General features: G+C 37.4%; 1 protein-coding gene across 1 annotated transcript; it reads right to left on the bottom strand.

The window, feature by feature from the left end:
- Positions 1-966: 966 nt before the first annotated feature.
- LOC146157301 (leukocyte elastase inhibitor-like) lies at positions 967-9,747 on the bottom strand. The gene is made up of 9 exons (XM_083388163.1): positions 9,673-9,747; positions 9,256-9,450; positions 6,018-6,214; positions 4,416-4,650; positions 3,751-3,954; positions 3,152-3,252; positions 2,035-2,197; positions 1,658-1,778; positions 967-1,160 (listed from the first exon to the last, which is right to left on the bottom strand). The coding sequence occupies exons 1-9, from the start codon at positions 9,745-9,747 to the stop codon at positions 967-969; spliced, it is 1,485 nt and encodes a 494-aa protein (XP_083244289.1).
- Positions 9,748-15,406: the final 5,659 nt, after the last annotated feature.

The following is a 15,406-nucleotide window of genomic DNA, read 5'->3' on the forward strand; positions in this document are numbered from 1 at the left end:
GAAACATGAACGGTACAAAATTTAATTAATGTTAAATGGTGGTATATTTCATTTTAATGCATAATATAATGGAGACCTTTATGTGACTACCTAAATCAGTGGATCAATTATGCAAGCAAGCCAGGCTAAAAAATCTATCCTTCGCTAAGGGTCTAACACACAGCCTCGTCAAGGCCGGGACCGTAACTCTACCCACCAGATTATCCTATGCATAGCATTTTTGTTTTTTCTAAAACTGGCCAACGCAATACAGATTGAATTGTATTTTAGATATATGCTTTACACTGCCAATTCAATTAACTTATATCATTTAAAACGATAGTAGACTATATATAAAATTCATAATAGCAGTAGGTTTAGTCGTAACATTCAATTTTTTTATTGACAACAAATATATACATTGTACAAATCAAATATAAATAAAAATGGATAAATAAAACAAAGCAATAAATAAATAAATGTGTTAGTGTAAAATTATTTGGTATTAACAAGTTTAATCATGTAATTAGGCTAAAAGAGAGTCAAAAAAATAGTAAAACGTTTTGAATAAAAATTGCTAAAGCCTGTAAGCAATGCTTGCTTACTAAGCATATCAAAATACTTTATATTTTGGCAAAAAACTGTCAATGGTAACATAGTTAATGGCACATTGAAGCATAAAAGTAATCAAGAACAACTTCACAGCATTTAGTGACACCAGTGTAACTGTTGTCCTATAATAAAAAAGGTCTAATAGTAAGATCTTCAACAAAAATCGCAAAAAAACTGTTGGCTTTGTTTTAAATGCAAGCAGAGTCTGAGTAGACTGCCGTGCCGATTTATATAACAGTCTAAATGTAAAACGTTTTACGCAATCGGTCGTTTTGTTGTCCATCTTCGCCACAGCTAGTCAACAAAAACCAGGCTGGCATGAGCTGGGTGACAGCATCAACTGTCATCTCTTTCACTTTTTGTACAGTAGACTTTTTATCTCGGATCGTCTACGCGTCCCATGAAAAGCATCGCCCCCGTGTAGTGGTCTTCGACAAAGAAGATAAACGGACGATTGACGTCAAAGTTCTGTTCTTTGGGCGGCATGGAACGCAGAATTCCGATGGCCGATGATACAGCCATGGCGGTCATACCCGTTTCAGTGAAGGTAACCGATGCCTTCTGGATAACTGAAAAGGAAAAGGTTTGCGTCAAAATCCACGACACTCTTTTACCATTGAGTTTGCCGCCAACTTCGCTTGTAAACACAGAATTACGGAATCTGATAATTCTTTCATAAAAATTGGAGGACAAGTCATTTGTAAAATAGCCTAATTTCAAGTCACATTGCCATATTGGCGAAAAATAGCAAGTCAGATCCCATCTAAGTCATTGTCGTAGCAAGTCAAGTCCAAGTCAAGTCAGTTTCATAAAACGCCATGTTAAATTAAACCTGTGCGGATCGTTGTGAAATTAGCAAAGAATTAAAAAACCTAACATATAACGAATGAACTGTTTTCAAGCAGATATTGAGGTAAAACTAATCAAGTTTTACTAAAACTTATGTAATTAAGTCATCTCCAAGTCAAGTCATTTTTACAAAAATACCTAAGTCAAATCAAGTCATTTGAAAACTTTACTTAAGTGCATTTAAGTCAAGGTTATTACAAAACTGAGGTTTGCTCACCTTTTGATAAAGCGATATTGATGTTGCTGGTCAACTTTGAAAAATTAGCGGAACCTTTGAGAAAGGTGGTGTCGATACCTTGTTTCTCCAGGGCTTCAATTATGTCAACTTGATATTCCATCTGCACAAGAAAGGTAGTAAGTTTTATTACCACACGGAAAACAATCCAGCTTTGCTATACTATTAACTTATAGTTGTCTTTGACATCATTATGTTAAAAGCTTTACAAGTTGTTTTAATTTTTCGCAAAACGCTGATTTTAAACCTCATTTTACATTAAAAGAACAAAATAGATTTTGTCCAACGACTTCCGTGTCTATAGGCACAACAGACACTTTAACGTTGGCGCAAAACACAATGTAACCGTAACTGCTTACCGAAAATTTCGGCAGACTGAGATTCACTTTTCCCAGTCTGGTCTGACTGCGCCATTCGTCGACCTTTTTGGCAAAGTCCTGCTGGATTTGCTGCAGAGAGATTTGCTCGTTGGCCATCATAATGACCATATTCTTGTACTTCATACGATTACCAGGGTCAACTCTGTAGGCAAAAATAATTGTTTTAACATTTATGGTAATTAACTTTTTGCAATTTGTGAATGGCCGTAACCAGGTGTTATCATGTTGTTAGCTTTCTCGCTTTTAGTTTGCTTACCTATGTTATTTACTGATGCCCATAAGTTTGCCCAAACGTAACAATCGCCTTGCTTACGTTATGTCATTGTTACGTCTACTGTTATGTTGGAGAGCAGTAACTTTGCCTAGTTTAGAAGTGACAGTGTTTTGTAACGAAAGGTTTATTTTGTTCTGTAAACGTGAAAGTTAAAATGTGTTCCAGGGAGTAATAGCCTAGATACTTTAATGTTAAAATCTTAGGACGCCGTTTAAACTGCTTGGCTTGACCTTACCGGTAAGAACTTGTTTAATGATTTGTTAGTAAAGTTATGATGTGAAACTGTGGCTTACCGGTGCCCACTTTTATCGTAGCTAAGTAAAGCAATTATAATATCTGTGTAAGAGCATTGGCGTAATTTCGAATGATATTTATTTGAAAATAAGAATTGATTGTCGTGTAACGCTGCAACAGTGCGCCGCTTCGGCTTATGGTTTACTACAGCCTTCTTTCATTGCAGCGTTTTTTGCAACTGATTATTGGTACGAAACCCAACGTATTTTATGCTTGGACAGATCATAACTGATGTGTATTTGTGTTACTTGCTACAGATGTTGAATTCTCGTTGATGCCTTCTCGTTTTCCCACTATAGAAAACCGCATTTAAGGAGAAGGTGTAATGTGATTAGGGCCGCGATGTATTCTCTCTTTGCCATATAAAGTAAACCTAATTAATCTAATATCTGTGTTCTTTTTAAACCAAATGTCACATAGACACAGTTAAAATACTAGGTAAAACGTTTCAAGAATAGGTTTTGAACCACTTCCTTAAACAGATTTTCTTCTAAATAATTAAGAAACAAGCTTCGAAAATCAACTTACTTGAAGGGAACCTCCAAAATATCCGGGGTCTTGTCTTTGTTGTCCAGCGCGCCGCATGAAACGTGGTGACGATAAGCGCCTTCCTGTTTCATCATTGGAACCTGGCATTTAAAAGCAGTGTTACAGTTAACAGCAATAAAAGAGGCTAAAGCGTTTCACAGTTTGACCTAATTGTATGCAGTACATCGATTAAACAGTACAGTTGGCAACTATCTTTAAGTCTACGGGTAATTGTAGCTTCGAGTCTACGGTAATAAATCACGCCAATCCTATAATGGCAAAGAACGACAAACATCACTTTGAGAAACGTATATAGACACTATTATAGATTAAAGTTAGTTGATGAACCAAGGGGATAAATTAGTTGGCTAATGTTAGAGTGTGTTTTACTTCTGAAAAAAGATTCTCTTTTCTTCAATATTGTTTGCTTTTTACTTTAAGCACTATAAACAATAAAACTTAAAATGTAAAAACCCGAGTAAATGCAGGCTCAGACATTTCTCATGGCAGCTGATCGACAAGCAGAAACCTGTTGCCAATGGTCTTGGATTCCATAAAGGATAGATTCCATAAATTCAAACACTCCACTTATCTTTTACCTGAACAACTGTTTTGTCGGCCAAGTTAAAGTCCCCGGTTGTCGTGCGTTCAGCGGCAAAGCCGTTGTGCCACTGTCCGTTGAAGTACAGCGCGTTGATGAGCACCATCTTGGTGAACCTTGTGATGTCCTCCTCGCTGAGAAAGGTCTTGGCCAGGCCTCGCGTCTGGTTCGCTATCCAGCTGTTAATCTTGTGACGAACTTGCTGTTGAAAAAACGGATATTTTTAGACTTTGTGCACATAAAAAGAAATTTGATTGATTAATATTAAATAATGTAAGTTTTTTTTTTTCTGTGGCCGAGTCGCAAAGTTTGTAAAAAACAACAAAAATCTTTGTAATACAACTAATTTACAACCTTTAACATTGGTTTTATCAGGCGTAATTCAATTATAAAACTCCATGTGCCAATTTTCAAAACGACCCTATTGTTAGTTCCACTATCCCAAATAAGCAGGTTGGACAAGGCTGGGACTACCTCCAGTTTGGATCGTCCTTGTTTACGCCAGTTGTTAGACGTTGGGCGCTTTTTATTACGCCCTTTTCTTGTTTTATGTTTCAGCTGGCCTATATCGCCCCATGTGAAATACAACTGTAAGACGCCTCGTGTAGCGCTCAGGCATCCGACAGGCCCGATATTTTTGGCCTAACACCCTAAAAAAATTACCTGGTGCCTTTTTGCAAAGTCGCTCCGGTTGATGAAGGTTGAGTGGTCGTAGAGCGCTGCCCAGACGAAGCTCGGCTTGATCTGAATCGATTGGTCGAGAAAAAGGCGAGTGGCCAGCGAAAAATCGGCCGTGTCTCTCTTGTCGGCCGACAGTAGACTCTTGCGCAATCGCCGGAACTGGGCGTCGACGGAATCGTTGGCGCCGTCAAAAAGAGGCAGCTTGTTTAACTCCAACCTGGAATACACGTTGTATGAACTGAAAATCAGTTTATTACGCTTGGTGGATGTTTTATGAGCTTTGTTCTTGCACTAACCGGTTTGACCAATTCACACATGGAATACACAGTTGCGAAAACTTAAAACCTATACTGGAAGTTATTACGTTTGGTTGCGGTTATGTTCGATACTTGACATTTCGTTGGGATACCGATACCCGATATTTCGGACAAAAAGTATCGCGATCCGCTACCGAATGACCTCATTATTATGACAAAACGAGCAAAATTTTGTCCAGTTTATTAGGCCCAAATTTGCCTTGTGTGAAGAAGTTGAGTTACTACTAGTTGTTAACCTACTATGTTTTAAAGAATTTACCTTTTAAACTCGAACCCATTGTGTTGGATCGCAAGCCAAGGCTGAAATTCGATATTAATTTTGAGTCGGATTGGCACCGATACTACCACTTGTATATTACATGATTATGCAGATAAACCAATGTATTGATAAAATAGCAAAATGAACATATTGTTTGCAGAACAGCGCATGCAAATCAAATCATTACAATGTTTAACGCCGTGCATTACCCTGGGAATAAGTTTGTTATGCAATGTATAACCTCTGCGGGTATCTTTACATTTGTAATTGCTTAATGCGATTTAGTGTGATTATCCGACGGCATTCTAATTGTTCTTACTGGACGATACACCGTTGATATCAGCAGATTAGAACTAACACTTTTCACCCACAGTTTCATTTGAATGACGTAACTGTTTAACGTTAGATAGTAACCGTGTAACCATTTTAGCAGAGATGACGTATTCAAAGTTCCGTTTCTTAAACGAGGCGAAAGTCGTAAATACGCGTTAGCGCAATTAAAACGACCCAAGCAGTACTTTGTAAATACTTGAGCCACTATAACCGACACCTAGATAATTGCTGAACTTTAGACGTCATTTAATAGCAATAGTTATTACACTATAACAAAAACATCTTTTGCTGTCGCCGCTACCAACTTGATCTAACTCGCTCTTTGTATTAACAGATGAAGGTTAACGGGCGTTCTGTCGTGTAAGATATGGGGCACATATATAAGAGTGATAAAAATCTGTCCAAAATGAAACTCGGTTTAGGCAACACCTTGATTTTAGCTATAACCCTTAGCAACAGGAAATAGTTACGTAAAAGCTTGGGACTCGACGAAATCGCACAATTGACCGGAGTCGGGTCTCGGGACACGTAAGTCGGACTGGGGTTCAATTAATTTTTGTCCGGGGTCGGAATCGAGTTATCTTTAACCGTCCGCTGACCTTATGTTACAAACGCATTCGTACCCCTGCTGGTTACGCAACGACAACCGACACATTCATCCTATTGTTCCCTTACCTTGTTTGTCCTCCGGATGCAAGTCTGACGACCGCCAGCAGGTTGAAAAGTCCGAGAGGAGAAAAGAAGACGTTGCGATTGGCCGTCGTCCCGTTGCTAAGGTCCTGGAGAATGCGACTTGAAAAGAACTTGGTGCCGTTTAGAAGGGGTTCGATGAAGGCGTTTCTAGGTCGGTCCCACTCGAACATTACAGGCTCCTGGACAAAGAAAGATTTGCGTTTGGAATTCGGGTCAAAAGATGCTCTCTCTTTCTCCCTTTTCTCTTTCTATCTTTCTCCCTTTCTCTCACTGTCTTTGTCTCTTTTTTTCTCTCTCACCCGACTCGATTTCTGTTTTTTAAATTAGAGTCGGCCAATTAGGTAAGGGTTCGCGTTTGGAGTCCCAGTCGAAAGAACATATTTCTTTATTAGGAGCCGGTCATTTTTTGGCTGCGTGCTCATTCTTTGCAATTTAAAAACCTATTTAGAGTAAATATTTTTTTGTTTCTCATCGTTAGACTTAACTTTAACCGAATATACCAATTCAGTCGTTTTGTGATAGGAAAAACTGTTACATTGTGCTTTTACAGCTAAACAGGTCGATTATTTTGTGATGTTTTAGAAGTTTTATGTATGTTTAAGAAGTTTTAGACAAAAGGGCGCTGCGCTGTTAAACCGCTGTCCGTTGCCGTTTGAGAGGCTAAGACTGATTAGGTATTGACGTTTTTCATTTTGTGGTTTTAAGATAATCTGAAGCTCCGGCGCAGTTTCCAAGTTGTACAGGCACGCAGAAATAAAGTTTATTAAAAAAACACTATTTAGTTCCCTCAATTGGCCATGAAGGGCCTCAAAAAATACATTCTTTGGTCTTTGAGAATTGTGCTTTGTCATAACAATCGTATAAGGTATGAGCGTTGCAAAGCCAGACGATTGCCCTACATTCCAAATTCAAATTTTCAGTTTGTACGTTTTCGGCGGCCGTTTGTTACCCGTCATCTGAGTTGACGTAATGTTCCGATGAAGCGATTTGCACGGTATGTTGAAGCGGCAAATTAAAGCCAAACCCGAATTGAAGCTCGACATAACTCTGTGTATACGCTGTGTCGACGGCGGCGGTCCGGAATTTGACCGGCCGACAATAGACCTCATAGGACGACTAACCCACATGCACTTAACTGTTTTCAAGTGTTGTTGCTACTGCGAGGCTGTAACGCTTTCGCCGCCCGCGTGCCTTAATTAAGCATCTCGTTTTCCAAGTGTACCAGTTTTTCGGCCACGTGCTAAAGAAAGCAATGCCTCGTGGCATCGGAACAAGTGACGCAGGTAGAGGTCGCGAAATTATTACCTCATGGTCGTGTAATCGCATTGTAATTGGCGCGCGCGGCAAACTACCTACTAGCAGCGAGCGGCAAAAATTCGCAGTCGACTAGAATGCTTGCCTGAGACGCAACATCACTCGGTCTTAAGGAGGCACAAAAAGGGCGGTTCCTGGATTAAACTGGACGCTACACTTAAAACTCGAGGCTGCCCATTGATTTCAAGCGCTTACTCTTAAGCTGTGATGTAGCGACGCCCTTTGGCCGGCCTAAGTGGGCCTTGCGACATTCAATTAGCTCGGCGCAACTGCGGTAATTGCTGTACATTGCTGTCGCCCAGCCGCCAGATCCGATGCGGAAGTTTCAAGGATCAACGGTCTTCCGGGCTTTCTAGATGTTTTCCGACTAACGCCCGCGAATTAGTGCCACGCTTTGGTTTTGAAATTGCCCCCCAATTGTGGTTTGATTTTCGAGCGTCAAGCTGTCAACAGAAAGTTCGATCGCCGCTTGCTAAATCTAAGGCGACAAAATACCACGAAATGGAGGTCCACGACCCACGTGTTGACAGCAAAAACTTCAAACGATTTGCTCACGTATATACTACCTTTTTACATGTTCGATATAGGCTGCTAACGCTGAATTGAATTGTTTATAATTTTAAGGATTGGAAATTGTAGCGTCAAGTATAAAGCACACGCATTTCTACTTCTTCAAATATTCTAAATTGTTTTAGGGAGTTTTTTTGGGGCTCGCCAATTTATCCATTTTTGTTTAAAGTTTAAAATAGAAATCTGTATTAAGTATGAAGCATATATGTAAATCTTCTTCGAATACGAAAGTTTACAGTGTTTGTTTAAAGTGGGATTTAATTTTTTTCGCGAAGAATCTTTTCAAATTGCAATTGAATAAATTTTAACATATTATTCTGTAATTTTGAGCTGCCTTTTCACTGAGCTTCTACTTTAAAGGCATGATAATTTACATAAATATAAAAAAAACATTGGGTTGACTATCGTTGAAATTTTCCACTTCAAAACAAAAATACGCTCGTAAGAGTTATGTCCAAATCCATAGATGCAGAAGGAATCGGTTAAAACAAATGTAATCTTTTTAGAAATTAAGTGTCAAACACTCACCATATACGTCGGAAAAGCCCTCAAATTTCCGACCAATTGAAGTAGGAAAACCACGATGAGCTGTGCGTTGAACTGCATGTTGCTTCTTTGGCAATGTTTAAAACAAACAAATTCGTATTTTAATTTAATTTCGAACGGTTTTGATCTGGAAAAAGGAGTTAAAACGTAAGTGAATGACTAAAAGCGTTTTACACGTATGTGGGTTCCGCTCTTGAAGTTTATGTACAACGCAATTATCGACTATACCAACACGCTGCTTCATAGCCAACTATATGTATGAAGAAATGGTTTTAAAGGAAAAAAAAAAAAAGCATGTTTTATTCGAATTTTCAGCATTTTCGCTATGATCAAAATATTAAACCTTTCAATTTGATTTAAACCCTTAGTCGACTGTGATAACGTTGCCGCATACTCTTGTTCTGGAAAATAAATACAGGCACCAAAGCCTATTTGAAATCCTGGTTTATATCATTTAAATATTTTATGTATAAATGGGTCTTTTAACGCCATCATTTTGATAAACCCACAGCTGACCATTGCAATGTTCCCGTTTCCAGGGTTTTAAAACTTTAACTTGATGATTTTAATTTTACGTGAAAGTCCGAATAACCGGTTAAACATTTTAAATCACATTTTGTCGAATTACAGCACTTTTTTCAATAAACGGCCAGCCTATCATTCCTAATTTCAAAAAATACATACAGTCGCGCAAGTTCCCATAAACTATATAAAAAGCCCTTTAATCGCCTGAACAAGTTATTTTGCCTTTTAACGCCAGCGAAAATACTACATGCCTTCTTCGAAGCACCAGACCCTTTTGCTTCAGCTGCATTTTAACCTTCTCACGTCTCGGCTCTTGACTTTGATTGTGACGTTTGGCAGCCTCGTGCTCGAATATATAAGCGCATGGCTGCGGCGCCGAGAAAAAAGAGGCCGAGCGTCCGTCACCCACAATGAGCAAAACGACAAAGCACGCGCCAAGGCCATAGTACAGCAAAGATTCCTGCGCAGAAAAAGTCGCACGGTCTCCTATGGCAATTTAAAACGACATCGGGAATCACCGATTTGAGCTTGTTTTCGGCTAAGACCGCCCGTTTTTTTCGACCGCCCGCTCTTGAACAAGAAGTGCGCATGATTTGGACGTTTTTCCTCTTTGTTTCGGCAGCAATACGTCTCGCTTTTGACGTTGAGTTTACGCCGCTGTTCAGATTCGAATCTCTCCGACCTGATTCTTGTCACACGACCCGGGTATCGGCTCATCTAAGATGCTACTTGTGTCGATCGAATGAAATGTTGCCATTTTAACGTCGGCTGACACGTGGAGATAAACATTACATTAAACAATACGCAATACACGAATTGCAATATTTTAGGCTAATTTTTTAGATCGCTGTTTAGGATGAACTACTTCACTTTCTGCTACTCGTTATTTTGGTTCTTCTTTAGTGTAAATAAAGTTGATATTTATTACATCGTTTTTAATTATTATGTTGCAACCTGGAATCAAACAACACATATTCAACATCAGAACCACCTTATCTACTTTAAAAATTAAAGTCTTAAGTATGAATTCCGCATTTTGTTATAACACGTTTAACAATAGCAAATCACAAAACTTGTCAACATCACCCCGATATGATTGTCAAGTTTCGAGTAATTTATCATAATATTAATTTCTCTGTACTCTATACCAGACCTTGGTAAACTACGGGCCGCGAGCCGGATCTGGTCCGCCAAGCAATTTTATTCGTCCGGCGGTTCGTTTTCCACAAACGTTTTAAGCAAATATAAACCTTATATTTTATTTTTACAGTATTTCATTTATTACACTTGTAAGGCATCATGAGTTGACCTATTTCTACTCTTTCCAGCTAATTAAAACGGGAATATTTGTAGCATTTTTTGTAAACGGAATCAAACTTTATAATGCGTGTTTTTGATCTCCTTTTTTTGGCCAGGTCCTTTAAGACATTTTGTGTTTCTTATGCGGCCCTGTCAAAAATAATTGTCTATCGTTGCTCTACAAGGTAATGCTTAAAACGCTATTAACGCCTTATGAAATATATATTACGCCACTCCGCAGACAAGCCACGACCTTGTCTATTCAGCATAAACTCTCGTTTTCTACGAACTTGTTTACCCGGAATGTACAATTAAAAGGCCATTCAGACTTAAATCTCTGCACGTAGTTTCAATGCATCAACACGTGTTATCCAATGCATCGAATTAGAGGTATTGTATCTATTTAAAACGCGGATTCCACGACCTTGTGATTGAAGCATACCTTTAAATGTTAAAACATATGTTGCTGTAGACCAAAGGTTTTAAATTGATGTAAACCGCCTCGCCATTTACCTATAATGTAAAATGGCTCCTTATTCCGGGTTCAAGATTTTTTCTGCTGACGATTATTTTTGTCTCGTCGCGCCTACATTTATTTACCTTCGGGTTTTTAATTGTTGTCTTTGTTTTACGTAGGCCATTTATGTGATGCATACAGGTTTCTGATTTAGGATTATCCGCTTGCCCACGCCTTTTAGACTATTTACGTTTCCAACTAAGGAAAAAAAACGGATAATCTTTCGTCCGTAAGAAAGTTGTTTATCTTAGAGTTGAAAAATAAGGTTCCGGCTAACGAACAAAAGCGTTGAGTGTCTTTCGCAACTGAAGCGCAATAGTTCCCAAAATACCAAAATAAACTTATATTTTGACAAAAAATCTGCAAATTATAGGTGACTCTAACCTTTACGATTGGTTTCTCCTCAGACAATCGTCCTTTACAGGTCAAAGCATGAATTTAATTCTTTAAAAAATAGAAAAAAAAAGCAGATTGAAAGAGATAACAAATTAATATAATTGTTATGATTTTGGACCTGGCGAAATACCGTTGTCCACAATTTCACCCTTAAAAAAACAACTGTTCCATTAACAGTGCTTTCAAGTTAATTCGGTTTAACTTTGTGGGCCGGGTAGATTCGCGCACAACCGATGGAACAGCAAAAAACGAACCGCCCGTCGTATAAAAAAAGACTGAAAGACGGCAGAAATAACGGAATTTTCGCAAATAATAAACAATGAGTTGGTGCTCAGACGCAACGTACATTGGGCCACTTAAGGCCGAAAAGGTCGACCGAAAATTCCGCTGAAAACGTGACGCCCGCCTGGCAGAATGGGCAGATGACCTTCATACCAGCCGAACAGCGGCCATTTTGCCCTTTGGCCAAAAAGTGTTTTTTTGGTGTTTTTGTTGTCCGATTCGCACAAACAAACTGGCCACCTACGTATGAATTTCTTCACATAACACGGCGTGAAATTTAGTATAGCGTTGGTGGCGAACGGTCAGCCACGCAGTTACATAATACTAAGGTAAAGTCAGCAAAAGTTCGTTTTAAAAACTAGAAACAAGAGATTTTGTTTGCAAAACTGGTTGGTGATCTTGCAATTGTATAACGATTAAGGCTGGTAAGGTATTTAGTTTTCATGCTGATAACTATGGTTATGGATGAGTTTTGTAACCGGCACTTGTACGATCAAGTTTACTTAAATCGTCTGGTGTAAATGGCGGCAAAGAATGATAAAAATTCGCTGCTAATTTTTGTTGAAAATATTTAATGAAAGTATTTTTAATGCGATTATTTTTTTCATAATTTCTTGACTAAACTCAAAAAATAAAATCTTGTTTTCAACACATGCGAACTGGCGTTAATGTTGCTTTCATATTAGGAGTTTAACACAATTGATTTATTCAATATTCAGTTAACAAAAGGATCGAAGATACCGAGAAGGTTTTTCATGTTTATTAGCGAAAACTATCATTCTATCTAAAAAAAATACTTTTTTGTGCACTAGTACACCATTTTGATATAATTGTTTTTATGGTTGTCGAAAAACGTGGAACTGCTAGTTTCAATTGTAGTTTACGCATCAGGTGTTGCGACAAAATGACAGATTAAAAGCAACAAAAAAGAACAGTTTGAGGATTTTATTTTTGCCAGACGGGTGCGTCATGTAAAAGTTGATAGTTCTGCCATAACGTATTGCAGCGGTTTTCCATTTGGTCGTTCGCTTTAAGTTTTTCTGAAATATCTCGCGAATATAGCCTATATGCTCCGACCGACGATCTGCGTATTTTGATGTTTTTTTCGAGTTTTTTTTTTCTTTTTTTTTTTGTTCGAACATTGAGATTGGAAACGATTGATGACCGATTTGGAAATTGATAACCTTATGGATTTGGATGTTGATTTGTTACCTTGCTTCACAACAAAAGTCATTTTTAACATTTGTTTGTTTTGTGCAATTAAAAAAACAGTTAGGTTGACCGAATAACTTGGCGGTTCAAAAATATTTACTTTGAGTTCAAAAATTAACCATAGTTTACATTCTTTTTTTACACGGTGGAGAGCACGGCTTTGGAGTTTTCGTTTTTATTTGAATAAGATTCATAAATATAACAGGTTTAGATTGTGTATTTAAGATGTCAATTTGTGCAGGTTTTATGTGCTTTTACGGACGGATGAACTCATTTGATATTTTACAATGATTGATAATTACCTGCAGGTACTATAAGACAGGTATGTTAAAAGCCTTTAACAAATTTCATTAATCCTTTTTTGTACACTTGTTTTTTTCTTCTATTACCTACTTTACCAATGCTCCGAATTTAGCTGACGACTGTTTAATCCCTGTTTGCTATCAAACGGTTCTTGTGCGAATTTTACCGTGTAATTTCGAGAAAAAAATCTTGCTGAGCGAGCTATTTAAATCGCGCGTGTCATTTTCCGAAAATTTATTGCAATTTGGCGCAATTACTCTGTCACCGGTTGGCCTGGGTTGAGTGAATAATTCGCAGTATTGCTCTTTTTCGCAGCCAGCCCACGCAATTAACGACGACCTGTTTTTCTGTGTTTTTCGCCAGGAAAACGGCCAGGTGCTAAAATAAAAGAACGATCCTCATAATCCGATTAAATTTTTCCCGATAGTTGCCTGCAATTCTTTGTTTTGCCATTGTAGATATAAAAAATGACTTCCTATCACTTCTATTTCAAACGTTTTAAGCTGCTTTTGTTGCATTTCGTTGTTAAAGCAAGTTTTGGTGCGGTTAGAAAATCACTTTTTTAAATTCTACTTAAGCGAATTGATATGCAACGTCGGCAATTGAGAGTTATTATTCATAAAACGAATTAAAAAGATATATTTTTGTGTTTCCGCCTTTTATGAAGGAGAAAAGGGTATTGAAAAAAATAAAGTTAAAAAAACTCTTCTAATATGTTAGTAAAACAAAATATGTATAATATGGGTTTAAACACACAAGATTTCGCCAATACTTTGACATTCCTAATTTGTTTCTAGAGTGGTTATTAAATTATAATGAACAAAAATGCTTTCTCAAAAAGTATATTCAGACAAACATAACTAAATGTCACTTTGCGTTGTTATTAATATACGCGAAACTAACAGTGTTTACAACGTAAATGAAAAATGTGTTGCAGTGAAACGTGCTTGAATTTCTTGAAACGCAAAAACGCATTAGCGTAAATATTGCTAGCACCCATTTAAGATTATTTATTTAAAATGGCCGTATAGCGCGTGCTAGGACTACATGTCGGCAAAAAGTATTTATATGGATTAATTAACAATCTTCGGCGCCAGAAGGTCGAATCGACAAAAATGTAATCTATTTGTGCTCTTCTTCAGAAATGTTCACGAAATTGCCGAACATTTGTGTTTCTCAACGATGCTGAGTGGACATTTATGAACCACAATATTATACAAAGTTCGAACCTTTGGTTTTAAATCCGCCTAAAATCGTATTTGATTTATTGCCAGCATCAAACTTTGACGTGTGTTATAAACCCCAACTTTCCGATGACTTTCTAGATAAAGAGGTTACACAACTAAATCGCATTCATGTTATCCTGTGTTGTGTCGACAAACAAACGAACAGCCTCTAAAATGTTTAATGGAACACAAATTGCTTTTTCTTATGTCGGACGGTGCTGCGAGGAAATTTGCGGAATTTGCTTTTATGTGATTATGTGACCAACATTTATTAATTATTTTATGGAATATTAAAGGCTTAAAAAATAACATAGCAACGAAAAGTTTATTTTTTCTGACTCAAAATATTATGGCGCATTGTGAGCAGACTTGAACAATTAGATAATTCTAGATTTCCAATTCAATGAATTTGAGCAAAGTGCAGCTATTTCTAATTCTAATTTGTCAATTGGTTGTGTGCTCTAATTCTAGTTCTTATCCAACTTGGATTTTACCAAAAATACTACTTCGTCTAATAGTGGCACTTTTAGTCTCTCAGTCGAAACTTGTAAGTGATATTTACAGTGCTATGTGAATTAGCACACAATATTTACCATTCACATTATTATGAGCATAAATTGCGATTTAAACTAAATTCGTTGTGAATAATTAAACATAATTTTCGTTCAGATACTTGTTTGAAATTCGGTTTTCAAGAATTTGAGAATTGTAACTTTAATCTAATTAGAAATACTGAAATACTCTAATTTTGATATATAATTGTCCGAGTCTAATCGTTAGGTTCCAAGACTTTAGTCGCAAGTTTTGAAAATTTAGTCGCATATCTGGAAATACCGTATACTTTTCCTAATATTAGGAATGTCAAATTGTCTTTTTTAATACTTCAATAAATATTTTTAGGCGCGATTGTATGCCCTGCTTGCCGACAATAAATCATTTCAGGAATTTTATTTCAAGTGGTAAAAACTCCAAACTCTATGAGCTATTTAATTTTCTTCGAATAAAAAAAGGTAAATACTCGGCCAAATCTTAGTTTTTGTGAAGGGCTTGTTGTATACTTCATTTGAAAAAAATGTTTTAATTTTCAGTGCGGCCTTCTTTCATAATAACCTCGAAGGTGCGACGACAGATGTAACACAAACATGGGCAAGTCCAGATTTTCGTTTCGACACATTGTAGTG

Source organism: Ascidiella aspersa, chromosome 4 (assembly GCF_963924565.1).
Source record: "Ascidiella aspersa chromosome 4, kaAscAspe10.2, whole genome shotgun sequence".
Taxonomy (NCBI): domain Eukaryota; kingdom Metazoa; phylum Chordata; class Ascidiacea; order Phlebobranchia; family Ascidiidae; genus Ascidiella; species Ascidiella aspersa.